The sequence below is a fragment of the Piliocolobus tephrosceles genome, chromosome 3 (assembly GCF_002776525.5).
Source record: "Piliocolobus tephrosceles isolate RC106 chromosome 3, ASM277652v3, whole genome shotgun sequence".
In the NCBI taxonomy this organism is placed as follows: Eukaryota; Metazoa; Chordata; class Mammalia; order Primates; family Cercopithecidae; genus Piliocolobus; species Piliocolobus tephrosceles.
Window position 1 is genome coordinate 79,051,873 of NC_045436.1, and position 22,346 is coordinate 79,074,218.

Here is a 22,346-nt window from a genome sequence, read left to right on the forward strand (position 1 = left end):
AAAATTGCAGATTTTTTGAACATGATTCTAGTAATAGTTCAGTTTTCACATTTAGTGTCCAAACCTAAGTTCATCACATGAAGCACAAAATCTGCTTGTATTTTTAAAAGTCAGTTGTATCTTCACTGTAAACAAATAGCATAAAAGCAATAAAAACACTTCCCTTCATTGTATGAAAATGTGTGGCATTTTCTTTGAGTTACTAAGAAAAATCATGGATTTAGAACTTCTGGATCTTCTTCACTTGTAAATTTGAGTCTATTCTTTACCATACTGTAGTTTTCAGCCTAGGGAATTGGTACATTTTATTTAAAAAAGGAAAATGCCGAGAGTGAAAACTGAGACAGAGTTAGAAGACTTCAAGCACAGTGGTCCAGCAGGTGTATGTTCAGAGCAAGGGAACGTTCCTCTCCACCAGATTCAATGACTGAAAATTATGAAGATACCAAAAATGCAAGAAGTCACAGGAAATATTTTTCCTCAATGGCAAAGATGACACAGTAGAATGGTTAAGAAGGGTGGTTTATTGGCTTCAATTCCCCAGCTGACGTTCAACACTTTATTTAGTTCTCATTTGGATTTTAAACATTTGCTTGACAAATAATTTCACATCAATTTCAATTTCTTTGGAAAGCTCCCATGTGTAATTTATTTTTAACATCTCTGAAGAACAGAATTAATGATTTCTGCTAGGAATTAATGATTTCCCGGCTGTTGCTCCAGATCATGTAGGGTAGAGGAGGCTGAAAACTGCTACAAGGAAAGGCATCTGTATTGTTTCAAAAGGTCAGGATGGTACGGATACTGCAATAGGAAAGAAGAGACATTGTGTTAACATTTAGACAACCCACATGCTTCCATGTGAGAGTCCAAGGAGCATTTGAGGTGTCTTAGTGAAAATCTGTCTGTGTTCTCAGCCACTCCACTCCCATCCCTATGCATCTGGGTCAAGTCAAGTAAAGGGAAGTTCATGTTTTTTGGTTTTCTCTTGTGTTTTCCTCAATCTTAAGCTCACTCACAACCTCCTGAATATGCCTGTCATTTATATTTCAGTTCTACACTAGCATCTTCAAAAAATCATTTTTGCTTGCCTACATTCCTGGTAAAATAAGGAATATAAAGCAATAATAGATAATAACATGTAATAAGTTTTTGCTATTTGTCACATGCTTCATGCATTTTTTTCACTTAAATCTCAACCTAAACAATGACACTAGGAAGTTGGTTTCCATATTATTTCCATTTAGAGATTATAAAAACTGAGACTTAGAAAGATTTGTAACTTGCTCTGGTCACGCATATAGTATAGGATGTTGGGATTCAAACCCAAATACAAATTTACACAAATTATAAGATGATAGATACCTTGCCTGAAAGAACTGATAATTTAATAAAGTTAGGACCATGCTGGAGGTTTAATCTTTGAATCAGAGATGTTTAAGGATTCTTACAAGTAGAGAATAAAGTTGATTTGTATTAATTCTAAGATACTTCATTCTTGTGAATATTAGAAACGTACACTTTACATTAGAATTAATGCCCTTTCTATAAACCAACTTTTGTTGAATACTTTTAAGAAAAGATGATCTTTGAGACTGAGAATTTATATATATATATAGTGTGTGTGTGTGTATGTGTGTGGTGTGTATGTATATACACATAATAAGAAAAATATATACACATAATTTAGAGAATACAGGACAGAAGAAGCTGGTTAAAAAAATCTGTAATCTTACAACCTCAGAGTAATCATGGTCAATGTTTTCTGGAATCCTATCAACATTTTCTAGACACAGATACATTTTTTACTGTTTACTGTCTTTTTTGAAAATTGGGGATCATCTTATAAATACAATTTATATGATTTATTTTATGAGTTTAAAATTACATTATGAGAATTTTCCAATGAAGTCTTTTATTCATGTCTAACAGTTGGTTGGAATTTATTAAATCATATTCTTAATGTTGTACTTTTTGAATGTTTCTAAATATTGATATTACAGCTAACAAGTAAACATGCTTAAACATATATGTATGTTTGAGTTGATTATTTCTATAGAATAAATCTCTAGAAATGGTATTGCTGGGACAAAGGATCTAGGTTTTTTTGGAGGTTTCTGAAACAAATTACCAAATTGCTTTCCCAAAAGGATGTATCAATTACTATTGAAAGTATATGCAAGTGCCCGAGTCACCTTACTCTTACCAATATTGATTATCACAATTTTCAATCTTTGCTTACTGATAAGATTTATTTTATTTACATATGCATATTACTATATGATATTCTTGTAAAATGAATTTAGGCATGCTTCATGACTTCTTTTGTTGCTCACCACTGTCCTCTGGTTTTGGTCATCTCTATTTGCCATCATCTTATTAATTCTATGATGATAATGATGATGTCAATGATAATAATGTTGACAGTGATAATTAACCTTTGATGAATACTGTTTTCTATATATATATATATATATATGCGCACTCTTGAGGGGCGGTGTGATTAAATAGAAAGTGAATAGATTTGCTAACAAGATCTTCCTTCGAATTCTGGCTCCTCTTCTTACCACCTGATGATTTTGACCAAGTCATGCCTTCTCTGCTTCTTAGTTTTCTCTTCTCTAAGATAGTGAGATAGAGACTGACACTGAGCATTGTTTGCGAATCACATGAGAAGATGCAGGTAAGACACTTAGTAGAACAGCCGGTGCTCTGTGGGTGCTAGTTTCTTTCCTTACTCAAGAATATTTGTCAGATAAATTGTCTAGTATGATAGTTTTGTGAGTGCCAAAGAAACACTACTTAAAGTTGAAAACCTCATGAAAATAAATGTTGAATAGTAGAAAAATCTCAGACTCTGGAGCTAGAAGGCAGAGGTTAGATATAACTGCCTGTTTCCAGTTATGCTTCATATACATGCATGTGACAAAGTTCATTATATTAGGTGATTGTAAGTGTAAATGTTAGAGATAGGAAATAGAATTGGCTTATTTTTCTAAGACTTGGAGAAAATGTAAGACAAACATTTAAAATAGGGTTTAGTACCCTTCTCTTTTACAACAACTTTTCTTTGTAAAATTTTTTTCTAAACTGCAAAAAAAAAAAAAAAAAAAAAGAAAAGAAAGAAAGAAAGAAAGAAAAAAGAAAAGAAAAAGGAAAATCTAGTAATATCTACTTAGAAATCAATCCTAATGTAATTCCACCTACTCCCATGATGAATATGCTGAGGATGTCCTGAAAATAATTTTAATATACAACCATTAGATGTCACACTTATTTAGATGACAGGCAGAGGTGTCAGTGAATCCATGTTATAATTATGGTTGTTTAAACTTATTTTTTGGGGGGGTGGGGGCCAAGGTGAGCGTTCTTTTTTAAAGAAGGTTGAGTGACTCTGATCATTCAGATATGCTGTAATCAACCTAATTTCACTTCAGCAGAATAGGAAATGTAAAGCAACTGTTTTTAGCTTCTCACAGTATTACCTTACATGTGCTCCATGCAAAGATTGAACTGGCAAAGGAAAACCAAGGCACTCTAATTTTTTCTCATCCTTCCACGTTTGCATTCTCTGCTAGACACCCCAATACCGTAGAATACAAAGCAAATCAACAACAAAAAACAGCTTAAAATCTACCTCTTTCCAGAGCGAAGCAGGTCAAATCCTTCATTTATTTTTTCAAAAGGTAAGACATTTGTTATTAATGCATCCAGTGAAAACTTCTTAGCCATAAAGTCAGACACAAGCTTGGGGACAGATTCTTTACTCTTAAAGCCTGAAAAGAAGAAAATATCATTGTTAGATTCAACCAAGGTAAGTAGGAGAACTGAAGAGAAGATTTTCCAAATAAATACAAGTTTAGAAAAGGTACTGCTATAACTGAGGATAATAAGAGATAGAGTACTTCAATATGCTTTTACAGTGCTTTGACTTAAAAAAAAATCACAGATAAACAAGGGTCCTTACTTATTCTCTCTCTCACAGAGAAATTATAGGACAGATGTTATACCCCAGGTTAAGGAGCAAATTTATTAGTTGTCTAGATTTCTGTGTAGAGATGATTTATCGTTATAGATTTCCACCGCCTACTAGAAATGTCCTTGCCTTATGCAGTCACAAGTACAAAAAGAGGTGGAGATGAAAGTCCTGGTTGATAGTGACATCAGAAAAGTCTATCTTGGGGCTGGGCATGGTGGGTCATGCCTATAATCCCAGCATGAGCACATTGGGAGGCCAAGGTGGGCAACTCATTTGAGGTCAAGAGTTCGAGACCAGCGTGGCCAGCATAGTGAAACCTCACCTCTACAAAAAAAAAAAAAAAAAAAAATTACCTGGGCACAGTGGTGTACTCCAGCTACTCTGGAGGCTAAGATAGGAGAATCACTTGAACCTATGAGGTGGAGGTTGCAGTGAGTCAAGATTGTGCCACTGCACTCCACCTTGTGTGACAGAGCAAGACTTCATCTCCAAAAAAAAAAAAAAAAAAAAAGACAAGTTCTGCATTATTGGAGACTATAGATAGAAAATAAACTTTAATTTATTTTTAATTTCATTGCTTTTCAAAACCTTGCCTTATCACTCATAAAAGGAGAGAAATTCTTAGGTTAATGAGAATTTGGCTCTGAAGCCTAACTACATACCTCCAAAAATAGCTCCTTTCCAGGTACGTCCAGTCAGTAGCAGCATAGGGTTTATTGAGAGGTTCTGGGAATCGGGAGGTACCCCTACGATGACACTTGTGCCACATGCCTCATGACAACATAACAGGGAAGCCATCTGGAATAAAGTGAATACTTAGCATCCTTAATGTGGAGTGACATAGTTCCTACTCATAATGCACAATATCATGTAATAGGCTTAGCGGGATTGTGACTGTGTAGAGGGAAGAGATCATGTCTTTTGCTCCTTCATTCCCCTTTTATTTGTATAGGATAGTGCTGTGGATGTAGGAAATACCCAGAAAATGGTTTTTGAATGAAAGCATGGATGAATAAACTGGTGTGCACTTAGTTCTTCCTAATAAAGGAATAAAGAGGCAAACATCATTACAAACATTTTAAGGCCTGTTCCTTGTACAAGTGTACATCATTCTTAGGCAATCTGTGAGTTGGTTCATTTTTCATTGATTTATTTCATAGGTATTTTGAACCCAGTACTTTCAATCCGATATTTTGATGGTGAACAAGATAAATGAGTATATCACCAAAATTAGTCTCTTGTCCACTTAATAGACTCCCTTTTTAACAGATTCCTATTCTACTCTCCATTTCTCAAGTGGACATGTTTTAAACAATGTTTTTACCTCCCCAAATATATATTGGTTTTGCATTAAATTACATTTATTATTTGGGAACCTCAAAAGACAGTTCAGAATATCTTTTCCAGTCAGCTTTTGGAATGTGTTCTGTAGTTAGAAAATGGTTTAGGATCCCTCTAGGTATATAATGATAAGTTCTTTGATTTTGGATTCTGACCTTTGGGAGACCACACATCCTCAGAACATGTGGCTGTCAGAAATTTGGTGTCCTGAGATAAGGTACACTCCAGTTCCACGTGAGAAAATGGAGAGAGATATAGAAAAAGAGCACAAGGAGAAAAGCTATAGACCTGGAAAACACTGGATTCTCTTGACACTTTATTCCTCTGTGGCGTTTGTTCCAGGTCAAGGCTGGTGGGAACTTTGATCTCAGGGTGCTGCTCCCTGTTACCCACACTGCTGGACCTTCTAGAAAACCTCAGCAATGGAAGCTTGTTGGTTTCTAGAGACTTTTTCAGTAGGATTCTAGAGAATTCTGGATAGGTGAAATATAGTAGAGATGTGTTTCCCATTGCCTTTGGTATTTGTAACTGTTTGAAAGTGATATAATATAATAATTCAAAGATGATGTAAGCACTGCAAGATTGGAAATAGTATTTCATATCAATAATGCCAACTGAGGCTCAGCATGGTTGCTCATGTCTATACTCAGCGTTTTTGGAGGCTGAGGTAGGAGACTCGCTTAAGCCCAGGAGGTTAGGGCTGCGGTGAGCTATAAAAATATCACTGCACTCCAGCCTGTGTGACAGAGTGAGACCCTGTCTCAAAAAAAAAAAAAGTGGGGGTGGATGGACAGCTGACATTTATTGGGAGCTTACCACATGATGGGTTGTACTGTGCAAAGTATTTTACATGCATTGTCTCATGTGTTTCATAAAAGATGCCATGAGATATGTAGCACTTAACTTTTGCAGGTCATAAAATCTGTTGACTTTTTAAAGTATTCAGTCCAAGTAGTATTGGGTACTAGTTTTGTGCCAGGCACTGTCCAGCTTCTGTGATAAAATATAGCAATGCATTAAAGCAGTCACTTTCCTTAGGGTGTATTTTCTGTTAATAAGATAATAGTTGGTCTAAAATTGCTCATTTCTTTTGACCGAAGAATACTACGTAAAAAAGTTTGTAATTCATTAAGAGCGTATACAAAATTGTTAAAATATTTTTGTTAAGAGTATTTAAAAAACTTCTTAATTTTTAATTTGAGAAAAGGATTTGTATTATTTATATATGTTTGCATTTTAAACTAAAAATTAATAAACTATATCTGTAGTGACTGTGTTAAGAAAAGCCTTTTTTCTTTTCTCAAGAGTAGCTGATCGAATGGAAGATTTCTCATAACAATAAATTAAACAAGCCAGGTCACAAAAAGATGATGGGAAATTTCCATTCATAATTAACCATATCCTTTATACATAATACATATATCATACTGCCTAAATGCATCCTCCAGGTTGCAGAGGCAGAAATCTCAGGGCACGTCATGGTACACACCATGGTGTCAAGCCGACCGATGACTTCAAACGAAAAATCCACACCTCCATCAGTCATTTCCTTTAGCACCTCCTGGATGGGTTTCTTGTAGTCTTGAGGGTTGATGCATTCAGTGGCACCCAACTCTTTGGCCTTTGCAAATTTGTCCTTATTGATGTCCACCGCAATGATTCTGGCTGCTCCAGCTGCTTTACAGCCCATAACAGCAGATAGGCCGACCCCTCCCAGGCCAAACACAGCACAGGTAGAGCCTGGGGTGACCTATGTTTTCAGAAAATGCAAAAATGAATTATGTTTGTTAGAAATTGCTTAAGCTTTATAAAGTGCCATGTCTTGTGTGTTAACAAGAACTACTCAGACTCTTCTGTTCAATATGTTATCGAAACCTGTTTTGGCTTGAGATGCTTCATGTTTAAATTCAAGGGGATGAATCAATTTAGTGGTTCTGAAACTGCTGCATATTAAATTCATCTGGGGAGCTTTAAAAACATCCCGCAGTTCAGGTCATAGACCATGCCAATTAAATGAGAATCTCTGCAGGTGGAACTCAGTCCCCAGGGGACTCCAATGGGTCAGACTGGGAACAGGAGGACCGGATGATCTTTGAGATCCAGATGGCAGTGATTACAATCTTGTAGGGACTCTCGATTGCTGAAATCCCTTAATAACCAACTTCAGTATCTCATACATACACCAAGGCAATATTTGGAAAATAAAATAAGTGGAAAAGGCTACACCAGGAGACCGAAAAATATTCTACTTAAACTCTCAAAAATATTCCACTTAAACTCTTAAACTCCTATGTACATTTTTGTTCAGTAGTCGTGACCAGTATATCCCTGCTTTAAAAAATATACTTATGAACAACACAACAATGAAACATTAGTCTATATTTTAATAATAAATAAAATCTATTTTTTATTATACATTAAGTTCTAGGGTACATGTGCACAACGTGCAGGTTTGTTACATATGTATACATGTGCCATGTTGGTGTGCTGCACCCATTAACTCGTCATTTACATTAGGTATACCTCCTAATGCTATACCTCCTCCCTACCCCCTCCCCACAATAGGACCCAGTGTGTGATGCTCCCCTTCCTGTGTCCAAGTGATCTCATTGTTCAATTCCCACCTATGAGTGAGAACATGCAGTGTTTGGTTTTCTGTTCTTGCAATAGTTTGCTAAGAATGATGGTTTCCAGCTGCATCCATGTCCCTACAAAGGACACGAACTAATCCTTTTTTATGGCTGCATAGTATTCCATGGTGTATATGTGCCACATTTTCTTAATCCAGTCTGTCACTGATGGACATTTGGGTTGATTCCAAGTCTTTGCTATTGTGAATAGTGCCGCAATAAACATACGTGTGTATGTGTCTTTATAGCAGCATGATTTATAATCCTTTGGGTATATACCCAGTAGTGGGATGGCTGGGTCAAATGGTATTTCTAGTTCTAGATCCTTGAGGAATCACCACACTGTTTTCCACAATGGCTGAACTAGTTTACAGTCTCACCAACAGTGTAGAAGTGTTCCTATTTCTCCACATCCTCTCCAGCACCTGTTGTTTCCTGACTTTTTAATGATCGCCATTCTAACTGGTGTGAGATGGTATCTCATTGTGGTTTTGATTTGCATTTCTCTGATGGCGAGTAATGATGATCATTTTTTCATGTGTCTGTTGGCTGTATGAATGTCTTCTTTTGAGAAGTGTCTGTTCATATCCTTTGCCCACTTTTTGATGGGGTTGTTTATTTCTTGTAAATTTGATTGAGTTCTTTATAGGTTCTGGATATTAGCCCTTTGTCAGATGAGTAGATTGCAAAAATTTTCTCCCATTCTGTAGGTTGCCTGTTCACTCTGATGGTAGTTTCTTTTGCTGTGCAGAAGCTCTTTAGTTTAATTAGATCCCATTTGTCAATTTTGGCTTTTGTTGCCATTGCTTTTGGTGTTTTAGACATGAAGTCTTTGCCCATGCCTATGTCCTGGATGGTATTATCTAGGATTTCTTCTAGGGTTTTTATGGTATTAGGTCTAACATTTAAGTCTCTGATCCATCTTGAATTAATTTTCGTATAAGGAGTAAGGAAAGGATCCAGTTTCAGCTTTCTACTTATGGCTAGCCAATTTTCCCAGCACCTTTTATTAAATAGGGAATCCTTTCCCCATTTCTTGTTTTTGTCAGGTTTGTCAAAGATCAGATGGCTGTAGATGTGTGGTATTATTTCTGAGGACTCTTTTCTGTTCCATTGGTCTATATCTCTGTTTTACCAGTACCATGCTGTTTTGGTTACTGTAGCCTTGTAGTATAGTTTGAAGTCAGGTAGCATTATACCTCCAGCTTTGTTCTTTTGGCTTAGAATGGTCTTGGCAATGCAGGGTCTTTTTTGGTTCCATATGAACTTTAAAGCAGTTTTTTCCAATTCTGTGAAGAAAGTCACTGGTAGCTTAATGGGGATGGCATTGAATCTATAAATTACCTTGGGCAGTATGGCCATTTTCACGATATTGATTCTCCCTATCCATGAGCATGGTATGTTCTTCCATTTGTTTGTGTCCTCTTTTATTTCACTGAGCAGTGGTTTGTAGTTCACCTTGAAGAGGTCCTTTACATCCCTTGTAAGTTGGATTCCTAAGTATTTTATTCTCTTTGAAGCTACTGTGAATGGGAATTCATTCATGATTTGGCTCTCTGTTTATCTGTTACTGGTGTATAAGAATGCTTGTGATTTTTGCACATTGATTTTGTATCCTGGGACTTTGCTGAAGTTGCTTATCAGCTTAAGGAGATTTTGGGCTGAGACAGTGGGGTTTTCTAAATATACAATCATGTCATCTGCAAAAAGGGACAATTTGATTTCTTCTTTTCCTAACTGAATACCCATTATTTCTTTCTCTTGCCTGATTGCCCTGGCCAGAACTTCCAACACTGTGTTGAATAGGAGTGGTGAGAGAGGGCATCCCTGTCTTGTGCCAATTTTCAAAGGGAATGCTTCCAGTTTTTGCCCATTCAGTATGATATTGGCTGTGGGTTTGTCATAAATAGCTCTTATTATTTTGAGATATGTTCCATCAATACTGAATTTATTGAGAGTTTTTAGCATGAAGGGCTGTTGAATTTTGTCAAAGGCCTTTTCTGCATCTATTGAGATAATCATGTGGTTTTTGTCTTTGGTTCTGTTTATATGCTGGATTACATTTACTTATTTGCATATGTTGAACCAGCCTTGCATCCCAAGGATGAAGCCCACATGATCATGGTGGATAAGCTTTTTGATGTGGTGCTGGATTCAGTTTGCCAGTATTTTATTGAGGATTTTTGCATCGATGTTTATCAGGGATATTCGTCTAAAATTCTCTTTTTTTGTTGTGTCTCTGCCAAGCTTTGGTATCAGGATGATGTTGGCCTCATAAAATGAGTTGGGGAGGATTCCCTCTTTTTCTATTGACTGGAATAGTTTCCGAAGGAATGGTACCGGCTCCTCCTTGTACCGCTGGTAGAATTTGGCTGTGAATCCTTCTGGTCCTGGACTTTTTTTGGTTGGTAGGCTATTAATTATTGCCTCAATTTCAGAGCCTGCTGTTGGTCTATTCAAGGATTCAGCTTCTTCCTGGTTTAGTCTTGGGAGAATGTAAGTGTCCAGGAAATTATCCATTTCTTCTAGGTTTTCTAGTTTATTTGTGTAGAGGTGTTTATAGTATTCACTGATGGTAGTTTGTATTCAAGTGCAGTCAGTGGTGATATCCCCTTTATCATTTTTTATTGCGTCTTTTTGATTCTTCTCTCTTTTCTTCTTTATTAGTCTTGCTAGCGGTCTATCAATTTTGTTGCTCTTTTCAAAAAACCAACTCCTGGATTCATTGATTTTTTGGAGGGTTTTTTGTGTCTCTATCTCCTTCAGTTCTGCTCTGATCTTAGTTATTTCTTGCCTTCTGTTAGCTTTTGAATGTGTTTGCTCTTGCTTCTCTAGTTCTTTTAATTGTGATGTTAGGGTGTCAATTTTAGATCTTTCCAGCTTTCTCTTGTGGGCATTTAGTGCTGTAAATTTCCCTCTACACACTCCTTTAAATGTGTCGCAGAGATTCTGGTATGTTGTATCTTTGTTCTCATTGGTTTCAAAGAACATCTTTATTTCTGCCTTCATTTCGTTATGTACTCAGTAGTCATTCGGGAGCAGGTTGTTCAGTTTATATGTAGTTGTGCGATTTTGAATGAGTTTCTTAGTCTTGAGTTCTAGTTTATTGCACTGTGGTCTGAGAGACAGTTTGTTATAATTTCTGTTCTTGTACATTTGCTGAGGAGTGCTTTACTTCCAACTATGTGGTCAATTTTGGAATAAGTGCGATGTGGTGCTGAGAAGAATGTATATTCTGTTGATTTGGGGTGGAGAGTTCTGTAGATGTCTATTAGGTCTGCTTAGTGCATAGTTGAGTTCAATTCCTGGATATCCTTGTTAACTTTCTGTCTCGTTGATCTGTCTAATGTTGACAGTGGGGTGTTAAAGTCTCCTTTTATTATTTTATGGGAGTCTAAGTCTCTTTGTAAGTCTCTAAGGACTTGCTTTATGAATCTGGGTGCTCTTGTATTGGATGCATATATATTTAGGATAGTTAGCTCTTCCTGATGAATTCATCCCTTTACCATTATGTAATGGACTTCTTTGTCTCCTTTGATCTTTGTTGGTTTAAAGTCTATTTTATCAGAGACTAGGGTTGGAACCCCTGCTTTTTTTTGTTTTCCATTTGCTTGGTAGATCTTCCTCCATACCTTTATTTTGAGCCTATGTGTGTCTCTGCATGTGAGATGGGTTTCCTGAATACAGCAAACTGATGGGTCTTGACTCTTTATCCAATTTGCCAGTCTGTGTCTTTTAATTGGAACATTTAGTCCTTTTACATTTAAGGTTAATATTGTTATGTGTGAACTTGATCCTGTCATTATAATATTAGCTGGTTATTTTGCTTGGTAGTTGATGCAGTTTCTTCCTAGCATTGATGGACTTTACATTTTGACATGTTTTTGCAATGGCTGGTACCTGTTGTTCCTTTCCATGTTTAGTGCTTCCTTCAAGATCTCTTGTAGGTCAGGCCTGGTGGTGACAAAATCTCTCCTTCACTTATGAAACTTAGTTTGGTTGGATATGAAATTCTGGGTTGAAAATTCTTTTCTTTAAGAATGTTGACTATTGGCCCCCACTCTATTCTGGGTTGGAGAGTTTCTGCCGAGGATCTGCTGTTTGTCTAATGGACTTCCCTTTGTGTGTAACCTGACCTTTCTCTCTGCTGCTGTTAACATTTTTTTCCTTCATTTCATCTTTGGTGAATCTGACAATTACGTGTCTTGGAGTTGCTCTTTTTGAGGAGTATCTTTGTGGAGTTCTCTGTGTTTCCTGAATTTGGATGTTGGCCTGCCTTACTAGGTTGGAGGAGTTCTCCTGGATGATATCCTCCTTGGTTCCATTTTCCCCGTCACTTTCAGGCACACCAATCAGACGTAGTTTTGGTCTTTTCACATAAACCCATACTTCTTGGAGGCTTTGTTCATTTCTTTTTACTCTTTTTTCTCCACACTTCTCTTCTCACTTCATTTCATTCATTTGATCTTCAATCACTGATACTCTTTCTTCCAGTTGATCGAGTCAGTTACTGAAGCTTGTGCATTTGTTTTGAAATTGAACAAATTGAAATACACAATTTCTTGTATTATGGTTTTCATCTCTATCAGTTCTTTTAAGGTCTTCTCTGCATTGACTATTCTAGTTATTCTTTCATCCATTCTTTTTTCAAGGTTTTTAGTTTCTTTGCGCTGGTTACGTAGTTCCTCCTTTAGCTCTGAGAAGTTTGATCGACTGAAGCCTTCTTATCTCAGCTTGTCAAAGTCATTCTCCATCCAGCTTTGTTCTGTTGCTGGTGATGAGCTGTGTTCCTTTGGAGGGGGAGATGCACTCTGATTTTTTGAATTTCCAGCTTTTCTGCAGTGCTTTTTCCCCATCTTTGCGGTTTTACCTGCCTTTGGTCTTTGATGATGGTGACATACTGATAGGGTTTTGGTGTGGGTGTTCTTTCTGTTTGTTAGTTTTCCTTCTAACAGTCAGGACCCTCAGCTGTAGGTCTGTTGGAGTTTGCTTGAGGTCCACTCCAGACCCTGTTTGCCTGGGTATCAGCAGCGGAGGCTGCAGAAGACAGAATATTGCTGAACAGTGAGTGTTGCTCTCTGATTTTTGCTCTGGAAGCTTTGTTTCAGGGGTGTACCCCACCGTGTGAGGTGTGAGGTGTCAGTCTGCACCTAGTGGGGGATGTCTCCCAGTTAGGCTACTCAGGGGTCAGGGACCCACTTGAGCAGGCAGTCTGTCCGTTCTCAGATCTCCACCTCCATGCTGGGAGATCCACCGCTCTCTTCAAAGCTGCCAGACAGGGGCATTTACCTCTGCCCAGGTTTCTGTTATGTTTGTTTAGCTATACCCTGTCCCCAGAGGAGGAGTCTACAGAGGCAGGCTGGCCTCCTTGAGCTGTGGTGGGCTCCACCCAATTTGAGCTTGCTGGTGGCTTTGTTTACCCACTTAAGCCTCAGCAATGGTGGGCGCCCCTCCCCCAGCCTCACTGCTGCCTTGCAGTTAGATCTCAGACTGCTGTGATAGCAATGAGGGAGGCTCTGTGGGCATGGGACCCTCCGGGCCAGGTGTGGGATATAATCTCCTGGTGTGCCATTTGCTAAGACCCGTGGTAAAGAGCAGTATTAGGGTGGGAGTTAACCGATTTTCCAGGTGTTGTGTGTCTCAGTTCCCCTGGCTAGGAAAGGGATTCCCTTCCCCCTTGCGCTCACCCTGCTTCAGCTCTCACTGGTCGGGCTGCACCAGCTGACCAGCACCGATTGTCCAGCACTCACCAGTGAGATGAACCCAGTACCTCAGTTGAAAATTCAGAAATCACCTGTCTTCTGTGTCACTCACGCTGGGAGCTGGAGGCTGGAGCTGTTCCTATTCGGCTATCTTAGGTGTGCCCCCCCCAAATAAAATCTATTGTTATGAGTATCCTCAGCTTCTTTTCTTGGGTAGGCTCACTTACACTACCCATTAAAATAGATGAGGTAATTGAACAAGGGAGTAAGTGCTAAAGTCACTGAAATTTGGAAAAGATGTCCTCTAAATTGTTTAAATTGGCTAGCAGTTATTTATTAAACCTAGTCTCCCATAGTCAGCTTTTGTTTTGGTAACATGCTATTCCTGTTCCAAATAATCTCATTCTTATAGTCCCTTAAGGCTGTCTATTTCACTCATTCATTCACCAAGTGTTATTCAATACTATGAGGGACAACACCACTTTCTACCTTACTTAGAAAAATACAAGGCTTGTTTGTGACTGTGGTTTAAAAGTGCTAATAATTATGGATTGCGATTTAAGATTCAGCAGGAGATTTGAGAAAGATATTTTAGTCTTAGCTCTCATATTAAGCAGAAGTGAGTTTTTGGACAAATATCTTTTTATCTATTGATTTAGGTTTCATAAAATAAAGCATGCTATTAGATTTTCATACTACTCAGAGGAGGAGATTTTAAAGAATTTCTGCTTGAAATTTATCACTTCTAAAATATATGTGTACGTTCACGTCAGGGAAGATAGTTTTAGCAGTGAAATGTCATAATGAGTGAATTACGCATCACTGAACCTTCATTACTTTCCTTCTAAGAATCCACAGAGTGGGTGAGCGTTGGTTTGGAAGTGCATCAGGTAAGGTTTTGGACTCTACTGTTGATCCTAATTCTGGGAGTAGAGGATCCACAGACTAGATGTTCCTCAAGGGCAAACGCTTCATTTCATTTACTTTTGCTTTTAAAACCCAACAGAACCTATGATGCCTGAGGCATGTATAGGTTCTCTCTAATTGTTGAATGCATTACTACATGAGTTAGTTCTCAGACCTAAAATTTTGTGATCCCATAAATAGCAAATTCAGAAGAAAAATTGTGGAAAACGACATCTTTATATTTTCTTAACAACTTGTTATCTGCAATAAATTGGTGAAATTTCTAGCATGTGCTCTCAATTCTTTCTGGGTTGTTTTTCTACTCTTAATCGACACTTCCAATCTATAAAACTAATTTCTGATTCTTGCAAGAAATTGCTTCCCTTTTGGTTCCTGACAGTCTGCGTGTAATCGGTTTTCTCATCCATTGTTATTCCTACCTTGGCAGCTTTGACTGCAGACCCATAACCAGTCGAAAATCCACAGCCAATGAGGCAGACTTTCTCCAGGGGCGAGGCTGCATCAATTTTGGCCACTGCATTCTCATCCACCACCGTGTACTGGGAGAAGGTGCTGGTGCCAACGAAGTGGTGAATGGGCTTCCCCCTGCAGGTGAACCTCCTGGTGCCATCCTGCAGGGTCCCCCGAGGATTGCTCAGACTGGGTAGTGCAATACACAGACACATGAAGGCATGAGACAGGAGCATAACTAATGTGCAAACTCAAAATCTGTGCAAAGAAAGCATCAGAAACTTACTCGTTTTTCAAGCAGTAGTTGCCTTCTGGGTTTTTACAAACTCTGCATTTTCCACACTGAGGAGTAAAGAGCGGGATGACTTTATCACCTGGAGAGGAATAAAACAAATTCTTCTTAAATTTCTATGGAGGAATTAATACAGCAAAACCTTAAAGCTCACATGTATAGATTAGAATCATGTGTCTGAATAGTTTCTAAGAAATAGGGTCTAATTCCCACAGCTATGTCATTTGTCATTGCCTGCCAAGGCCTTGTTTTTTAGTTTGGGTTTACAAGTGCCTGAAGAATCCTAAAGAGAAAATGCAAGTTTGGGAAACAAGATGGATTAACAAAATTCCATCCAATGTATTAATAAACTTTTACGCAGTGCACTAATTTCTCCTGGAGGCTTTGCAAATATAATTTATGTAGTCCTTGTCTAATTAAATCTTAATTATATATTCTTACTGTAATTATAAATATAAATTTTAGTTGAAAGTCATCTATTTTAGTCCCAGTACATGTTGGGAAGATCTGGTATTTTGTAAGAGTTTGATTTACAATAAAAATGAGATTTTTAAAGTAGGTCTTGACTTGTCAAAGTGACTAGGTTTATATTTATTATAAAATGAATGTTTTTAAAAATATCTTAGTTCTTTTTTGAGGAAAATGAACAAAAATAGGACAAAGAAGAATTATAGAAATTTGTCTGAAAATTTCAACCCTCCACAATAAGTTAGGCACTTTCTTTTAGGATAAGAATTGACTTCCAAATGTTTTTAGCTGATAATTTGTGAATTATCCTTTTTTACTGTTATGGTGTGGGGAGGAGGGGTGAGAAATAGGCAGTCATTTTGTTATTAATTTATTTCTGAGTAAAGGAAATAGTAAGAGCTGAAACTCAAATTGGACAGTTTATTTTATTATTTTCTGTTCACAGTCTAAATTAGTATTTGGTAAGGGGACAGGTCTAATCTACTGACTAAAGTGATTCTTTAGAGTTAAAGATAATTTTTATTTTTAATCACCTATGCTATCTATTTCATAAGACCAAGAAAAATGATTGGTGCATAATATTTTATAGGTAAAGTTTATACAGAAATGATGGTATGGAAATGTCCTACTTATTCATCCTTTACCTCTGAAATATTTATATTAATACATAAGATTAGGGTAAAATAAGTATTGAAGATAAAATGATTAGTAATCTGTAACCAGTCACATTTAAGCATGGCTGAAGGTAATAAGGCAGACATTGTTGATGGTGGATGGCTCCTGCTATGTTTCTTTGGTTTCCTTTCACCTAGTCAGTTTCATTGATTCCATGCTCAGGAAGAGAGACCATGTTGGAAGAGGAAATTGGTGAAGGGGCTGCATAGGTCACCTAAGAAAAGGTCATATTTATTCAGCCACAGCCATGTAGCCTCCATTTGGTGAACTCAGCACAGAACAATGTCCATACTTATATTTGTTTCCCTCCTCCCATTTCTAGTTTTTTGGACCCTTACAGAAGACAGTGTTCAGCAACACTAACAAGGAAGTTACTAGATTATGAATTCCACATTGGTAAGCACTGTCTTTTTTGATCCTCATATATCTCCAGGCTCTAACCTAGTGACTGGAATCTAGTAGATAGTCAGTGCATAATGGTTGAAGGTTAGAATACATGCATGCCTGAAGTCATACCTGCTTGAGTCAGGCAAGCAGAGAGGGAAGGAGGAAACTCCTGAAGTCCCTGCTGACCTGTGACCTTGTGCAAGCCCTTTTGTCTTTCATTGCCTCGGTTTCCTCATCCAGGCTGACTAATCTTGTGATGGTGAACCAAGGCATGTTCCCTGAGTGTGAATCCTGTACCTGGTTTGACTGTAGTCACCCCTTCTCCAACACTCTCCACGATGCCGGCTGCCTCGTGGCCTAAAATCGCAGGAAGAGGGGTCACTAGGGTACCACTAACCACGTGGTCATCTGAACGACAGATTCCTGCAGCCACCATCTACAGAATAAAGAGAAGATGTTTAGATTCGGAAAAGATTATGAGTGTCAGATGGACTTAACAAACCCAATTTTCTAAAATTATTATTCTAAAATATTTTCAAGGGTTTTGCTGATAATCCCTACTATTCCCAAATATGAAAGATTCAGTTTATCTCCAAGGTTATCCAGCCTAAAACCTTCCTCTATCTTTCTCCCTTGAATTTAACAATTTAGAATAATCTGTGAAATAATTGATCCTAAAATATTTGTCTTGTATAATATAGAAGAATGCATAGTTAAAAGAAAAAGAAGTAGAAATTGCAAATTAATACCAAGAAAATATCTAACACAAATTGATTGTGAAGTCTTGATATATATCCCTTTGCATTTTCTTCTGTACAAATCTATAAATTTTTTTGTATTTTACTGGAATTATACTTCATGTACTGTTTGCTCACTTTAAAAAGATTTAACAATTTATATTTCTACTTTCCTTGACAACAAATGTAATTTTATTTTCTGGATAATTATAAAAAAAATCTCTTAGTGGATTTTGGATGTTTCTGTTTTTAATATTTTCTGAATTTTTTAAACTTAAAATTAAATACAAATGGAAAAAAATATTTCACCTTAATGCGAACTTCATGAGCCTTAGGAGGTGCAACCTCCACCTCCTCAATGGAAAAGGGTTTCTTTACCTCCCATAGCACAGCTGCTTTGCATTTGATGACCTAGAAAATCAAACAGAGACATGGTACCAGTGTTTTCCCACTCTTGAAGTCAGAAATTGTGTCTTTTCATCTTTGTACATGCAACATTGAGTTCCATGTCTGGCACCTAATAAGTGTTGCATAGAAATGAAGTTCTCTGGTTTATAAAGAGAGTAAGAGTATCTTTTTAAAAAGTAATAAAATAAGGAAAGAAAAACAGTTAAGTACAATAAGGCACTTAGATAAAATGGAATATCTTCATTTAGCCTATTCTTTTTTTTTTTCTCCAAAGATGTTTAATCCTGATTATTTTCTAAAACTGTCCTGAAAACACGTGTTTACCCACAACTATTGGCTGGCACATGTTCTAAGTCACCTTTACTTTTGCTGACAGAGTCAGTGTCTGTCCAAAATACACTGCTTTATTGCTCAATTTTCTGCTTAGGCCAAAAGGATCTGACTCCATAAGAACAGTTATACATTTACCTTCCTGCTTAGGATGATGTCTCTTTCTCTTTCTATTTGCCTATTGCCCTCTTTTAATTTTCTCTCTCCACTTCTGTGTGTAACTTGTCTCAACACCCATTTGAAACTTAGATTTAGTAGCCTGTTTTGTCATCTAATTTATGTGCGGAGACTCCTTCCAGCTTAGATTTGAGCCCAAAATTACAGAGGTTAGAGTTGGTGGTATGCATGTGTGTTTGTGTGTGTGTGTGTGTGTGTGTGTGTGTGTGTGCATTCAGACCACACATATATATTTAAAAACTGGAGAAACTGTGTATTTGAGTTTCTAGCTAGCAAGCTTATCCACAGATGTCCTTAAAAATAAAAGCTGATTTTTTTAAAATAAATAAAATAAAAGCATATTTCCAGTGCTTATCAGTGTACTGTAAAACCCATCTTTGTTGTGGTAAATCATGTACAATTCACAAATTTCTTTCTATATAGAATCAACATAATTGCAAATATAATAAAAATTGAAATTTCATCTTCTGCCAATTCATTTTCATTATTCATTTGTCAAATCCTTCAACTTTGCAGGATTTTCAATGTGGTCCATGCCAAAATAAATATCAGAATACTTGGAAATAAAGTTCTAATAGTAACTTTATTAGAAGTTATATTAGAGTTCCTGATTGTCAGGTGCCTGTGATGTGACAGGTGCATTGTGGCTTGTGCTGAGTGAGTTACATGCATTATTTTTATTTTTAAAATTTATTTATTTTTAATTTCAATAGTTTTTGGTATGCAAGTGGTTTTTGATTACATGGATAAGTTCTTTAGTGGTGATTTCTGAGATTTGCTGCACCTGTCACCCGAGCAGTGTACACTGTACCCAATGTGTAGTCTTTTATCCCTAACCAAAGTCCACTATATCATTCTTATGCCTTTGCTTCCTCATAGCTTAGCTCCCACTTATAAGTAAGACCATATGGTACTTGGTTTTCCATTCCTGAGTTACTTCACTTAAAATAATGACCTCCAGCTTCATCCAAGTGGCTGCAAAGGCCATTATTTTGTTCCATTTTATGGCTGAGTAGTATTTCATGGTGTACACATATTACATTCTCTTTATCCACTCGTTAGTTGATGGGCATTTAGGATGGTTCCATATTTTTGCAATTGCAAATTGTGCTGTTATAAACAACATGTATTACTTTTAAACCTAAAAAGGATGCTACCAGGACAGTACCATTGATTTATTGGTCTTACTACATCTGAAATAATTGAAGATCAACTGACTCAGTGATTGAATAATTTTCCTGAAGTCTCAAAGCTGGTTGTCCAGAGAATAAAGATCAGGCCGGGCGCGGTTGCTCACGCCTTTAATCCCAGCACTTTGGCAGGCCGAGGTGGGTGGATCACCTGAAGTCAGGAGTTGGAGACCAGACTGACCAACATGGTGAAACCCCGTCTTACTAAAAATGCTAAAATTAGCCAAGCATGGCGGGGTGCGCCTGTAATCCCAGCTACTTGGGAGGCTGAGGCAGGAGAAATCACTTGAACCCGGGAGGCAGAGGTTGCAATGAGCTGAGATCACCCCACTGCACTCCAGCCTGGGCAATAGAAAGATACTCTGTCTCCAAACAAAGAAACAAAAAAATTAATCTAGCCTCACATTTTCAGTACTCCGTGATAGTAAATATCAAAAAGTTAAATAGCAACAATAATAATAGTGGCTAATATTTATTGACTTACTTTTATTTACCACGTACTATTCTGAGTGTTTTTCACTATTAATTTATTGAATTCTCACAACTGACTTATGAAATAGACATTAGTACTGTCACAATTTAGGATTTGAAGAAAATAAAATGTGGGACACGTAAACATAAATGCAATGCTGTCAAAAAGCTAAGTTATTGATGTTGCACTCAAGAGGGGAGGATTATCTATTTCATCAGTTATAATTTTTATTGATATGATTGGTTTATACTTTTGCTCTATGAACTCATTATTTCTTTTAAGTTGAGTTTGGTAAATGGTAAATTTAAATTTTCTTTTTTCTAATTATTTTCTATGAGGAATGTAAATATTAATCAACAATGAATGAAAATGAAGCAAAGTGAAGTGGTGTAAGAACAGTACCAATGGGCCACTCATGTGATTTCCAACCAGTCTTATTGATATGAGCCTGTTTTGTCGCACAGCATAGAGATAAGCCACAGAACCTTTAAACTAAATTATCATAGTGAGATATTTTACTGTGTGATGCACTCCTAACACAACAAATGGCTGGAAATAGTTACACAGGTTTTTTTTAATTAGGCAATTAAAAATACCAGTTGATTATATTGAATGATGACATGCATTTCTGTGCACCTGTAAACACATTGAAAAAATAAATATAAATTTATAGAAGAAAAAAAACAAATATTTGTGTTCTGAGTGCTAATAAGTGATTCAAATTGTATTATTATTTTTCTGTAAGATCATATTGACTTTTATATAGGGGAGACACTGTTCCATAAGATTTCTGTGGAAATTGCCTGAATCATGTCATAACGGGCCCCCTTTAAATGGAATTGGCATGTGATGTCTTGCTTAACCTTGATGATTCTAATGCTGTGAGATCAATGAGTATTTCGTAAGACATTTTATAGTAAGGTTAAAAGGATATTTCAAAATTTTCTGAATCAAATTCCTCTCATAAAAGTTATGTCAGACTTAACTTTCTTGTGTTGACAAAAAATATGAACACAAATAATAACACATTTAAATTATGGTTTCTTAATATAAAGATAACTTCTGATTAAAGACTTTTCTAACTTTAGATTTACAAATCAGTCATGATTAGCTTGGAATAAACTATCACTTTACTGCAAATTTATTTAATGTAGGAAATAAAGACTTATTAGATACAGATTCTATATATTCTTTTTGAAGGTGTTTAGGAATAGCTTATTTCCACTGTAGTTCAGTATACATTATATGTTATAGCATATATTGCATATCATATTTCAGTGTATCATTTCTAATTTAGATATGAATTTTAAATTATTCATCAGATACTGTATTCCTTTATTTGCTATATTAAAGAGAATATATTACCAACAGTAATATATTTTTTGCTTACTTTTCCTGCCGTGCTCATGTTGATTCTCTCTTCTTTGCAGAACAGGAGACTGGTGAGTACCTGTGGATCTCTTCTCTGCTTGAGTGCACAAAGCAGGTATATTGCACAAGTATTTATTTTGTTTGCTCGTATAACACCCAATTCCAACACTACACGTGATTTAGGTTTTTAAGCCACACCCATCATATTCTTCTCAGACTATCAAATCATAAAGAAATGGGCACTAAACCAGCACTCAAAACCTTGACTTTTCCAATTTCAGATAAGATTTTGCTTTCATTCGGTTAAATATTAAGTTAAAATGATAAATTTTAATCACTTTCTCTCTTCCTGGTCAAATTCCTGCTTCTTTTCTCTCAAACTCACAGGGGTCATTCAGAGATCTGTTTTCCCTTTGGGCTCATTCAGAGTTCTGTTTTCCCTTTGTCTGCACTAAGCTGCAATTTTGAATCCACATGGTGCAGTCAGGAAGGAGGAGGAGTAGGGAAACTGGATAAACGAAGTGGAACATAGAGAGCTAGGAGCCAGAGGAGTGTGTTTGATACAGCACTCTCCTTCTCTTTATAGCAGAAAATCAGACACCCCATCAGTCACAGCAAAGGGGCTCACTGTGCCTTGCATTTCTACTCCACTCAATAACAATCAGCATTGATTGAGCATCTCCCTGTGTCAGGCATTAAGCTGGGTTTGGTGGGGTGGCAGTGATGAATAAGACATGACTTTTACCTCTGCTGACAGGCAGTATAGGGAAGTGGTTATGACATAGCCTTTGGGATCCGGCAGACTATTCC

The 22,346-nt window shown here is 36.9% G+C and overlaps 1 protein-coding gene across 1 annotated transcript; it reads right to left on the minus strand.

Annotated features, from left to right (window-relative positions):
* Positions 1–503: 503 nt before the first annotated feature.
* On the minus strand, positions 504–21,777 carry LOC111547998 (alcohol dehydrogenase 1C). Its single transcript, XM_023220154.2, has 9 exons — positions 21,556–21,777; positions 17,898–17,999; positions 17,149–17,287; positions 15,316–15,403; positions 14,999–15,218; positions 6,810–7,070; positions 4,642–4,777; positions 3,638–3,776; positions 504–804 (listed from the first exon to the last, which is right to left on the minus strand). Exons 1-9 carry the CDS (start codon positions 21,571–21,573, stop codon positions 780–782), a joined length of 1,128 nt encoding a protein of 375 aa, XP_023075922.1. The 5' UTR covers positions 21,574–21,777; the 3' UTR covers positions 504–779.
* Between the last annotated feature and the right edge of the window lie 569 nt (positions 21,778–22,346).

Bases quoted from the DNA above. Each gene is read 5' to 3' on its own strand.
- LOC111547998 (XM_023220154.2), bottom strand. The intron at 15,219-15,315 runs GTAAGTTTCTGA...TGCACTACCCAG, and splicing joins AACTACTGCTTGAAAAACGA to TCTGAGCAATCCTCGGGGGA. The intron at 3,777-4,641 runs GTATGTAGTTAG...TCTTCTTTTCAG, and splicing joins GAAAGGAGCTATTTTTGGAG to GCTTTAAGAGTAAAGAATCT.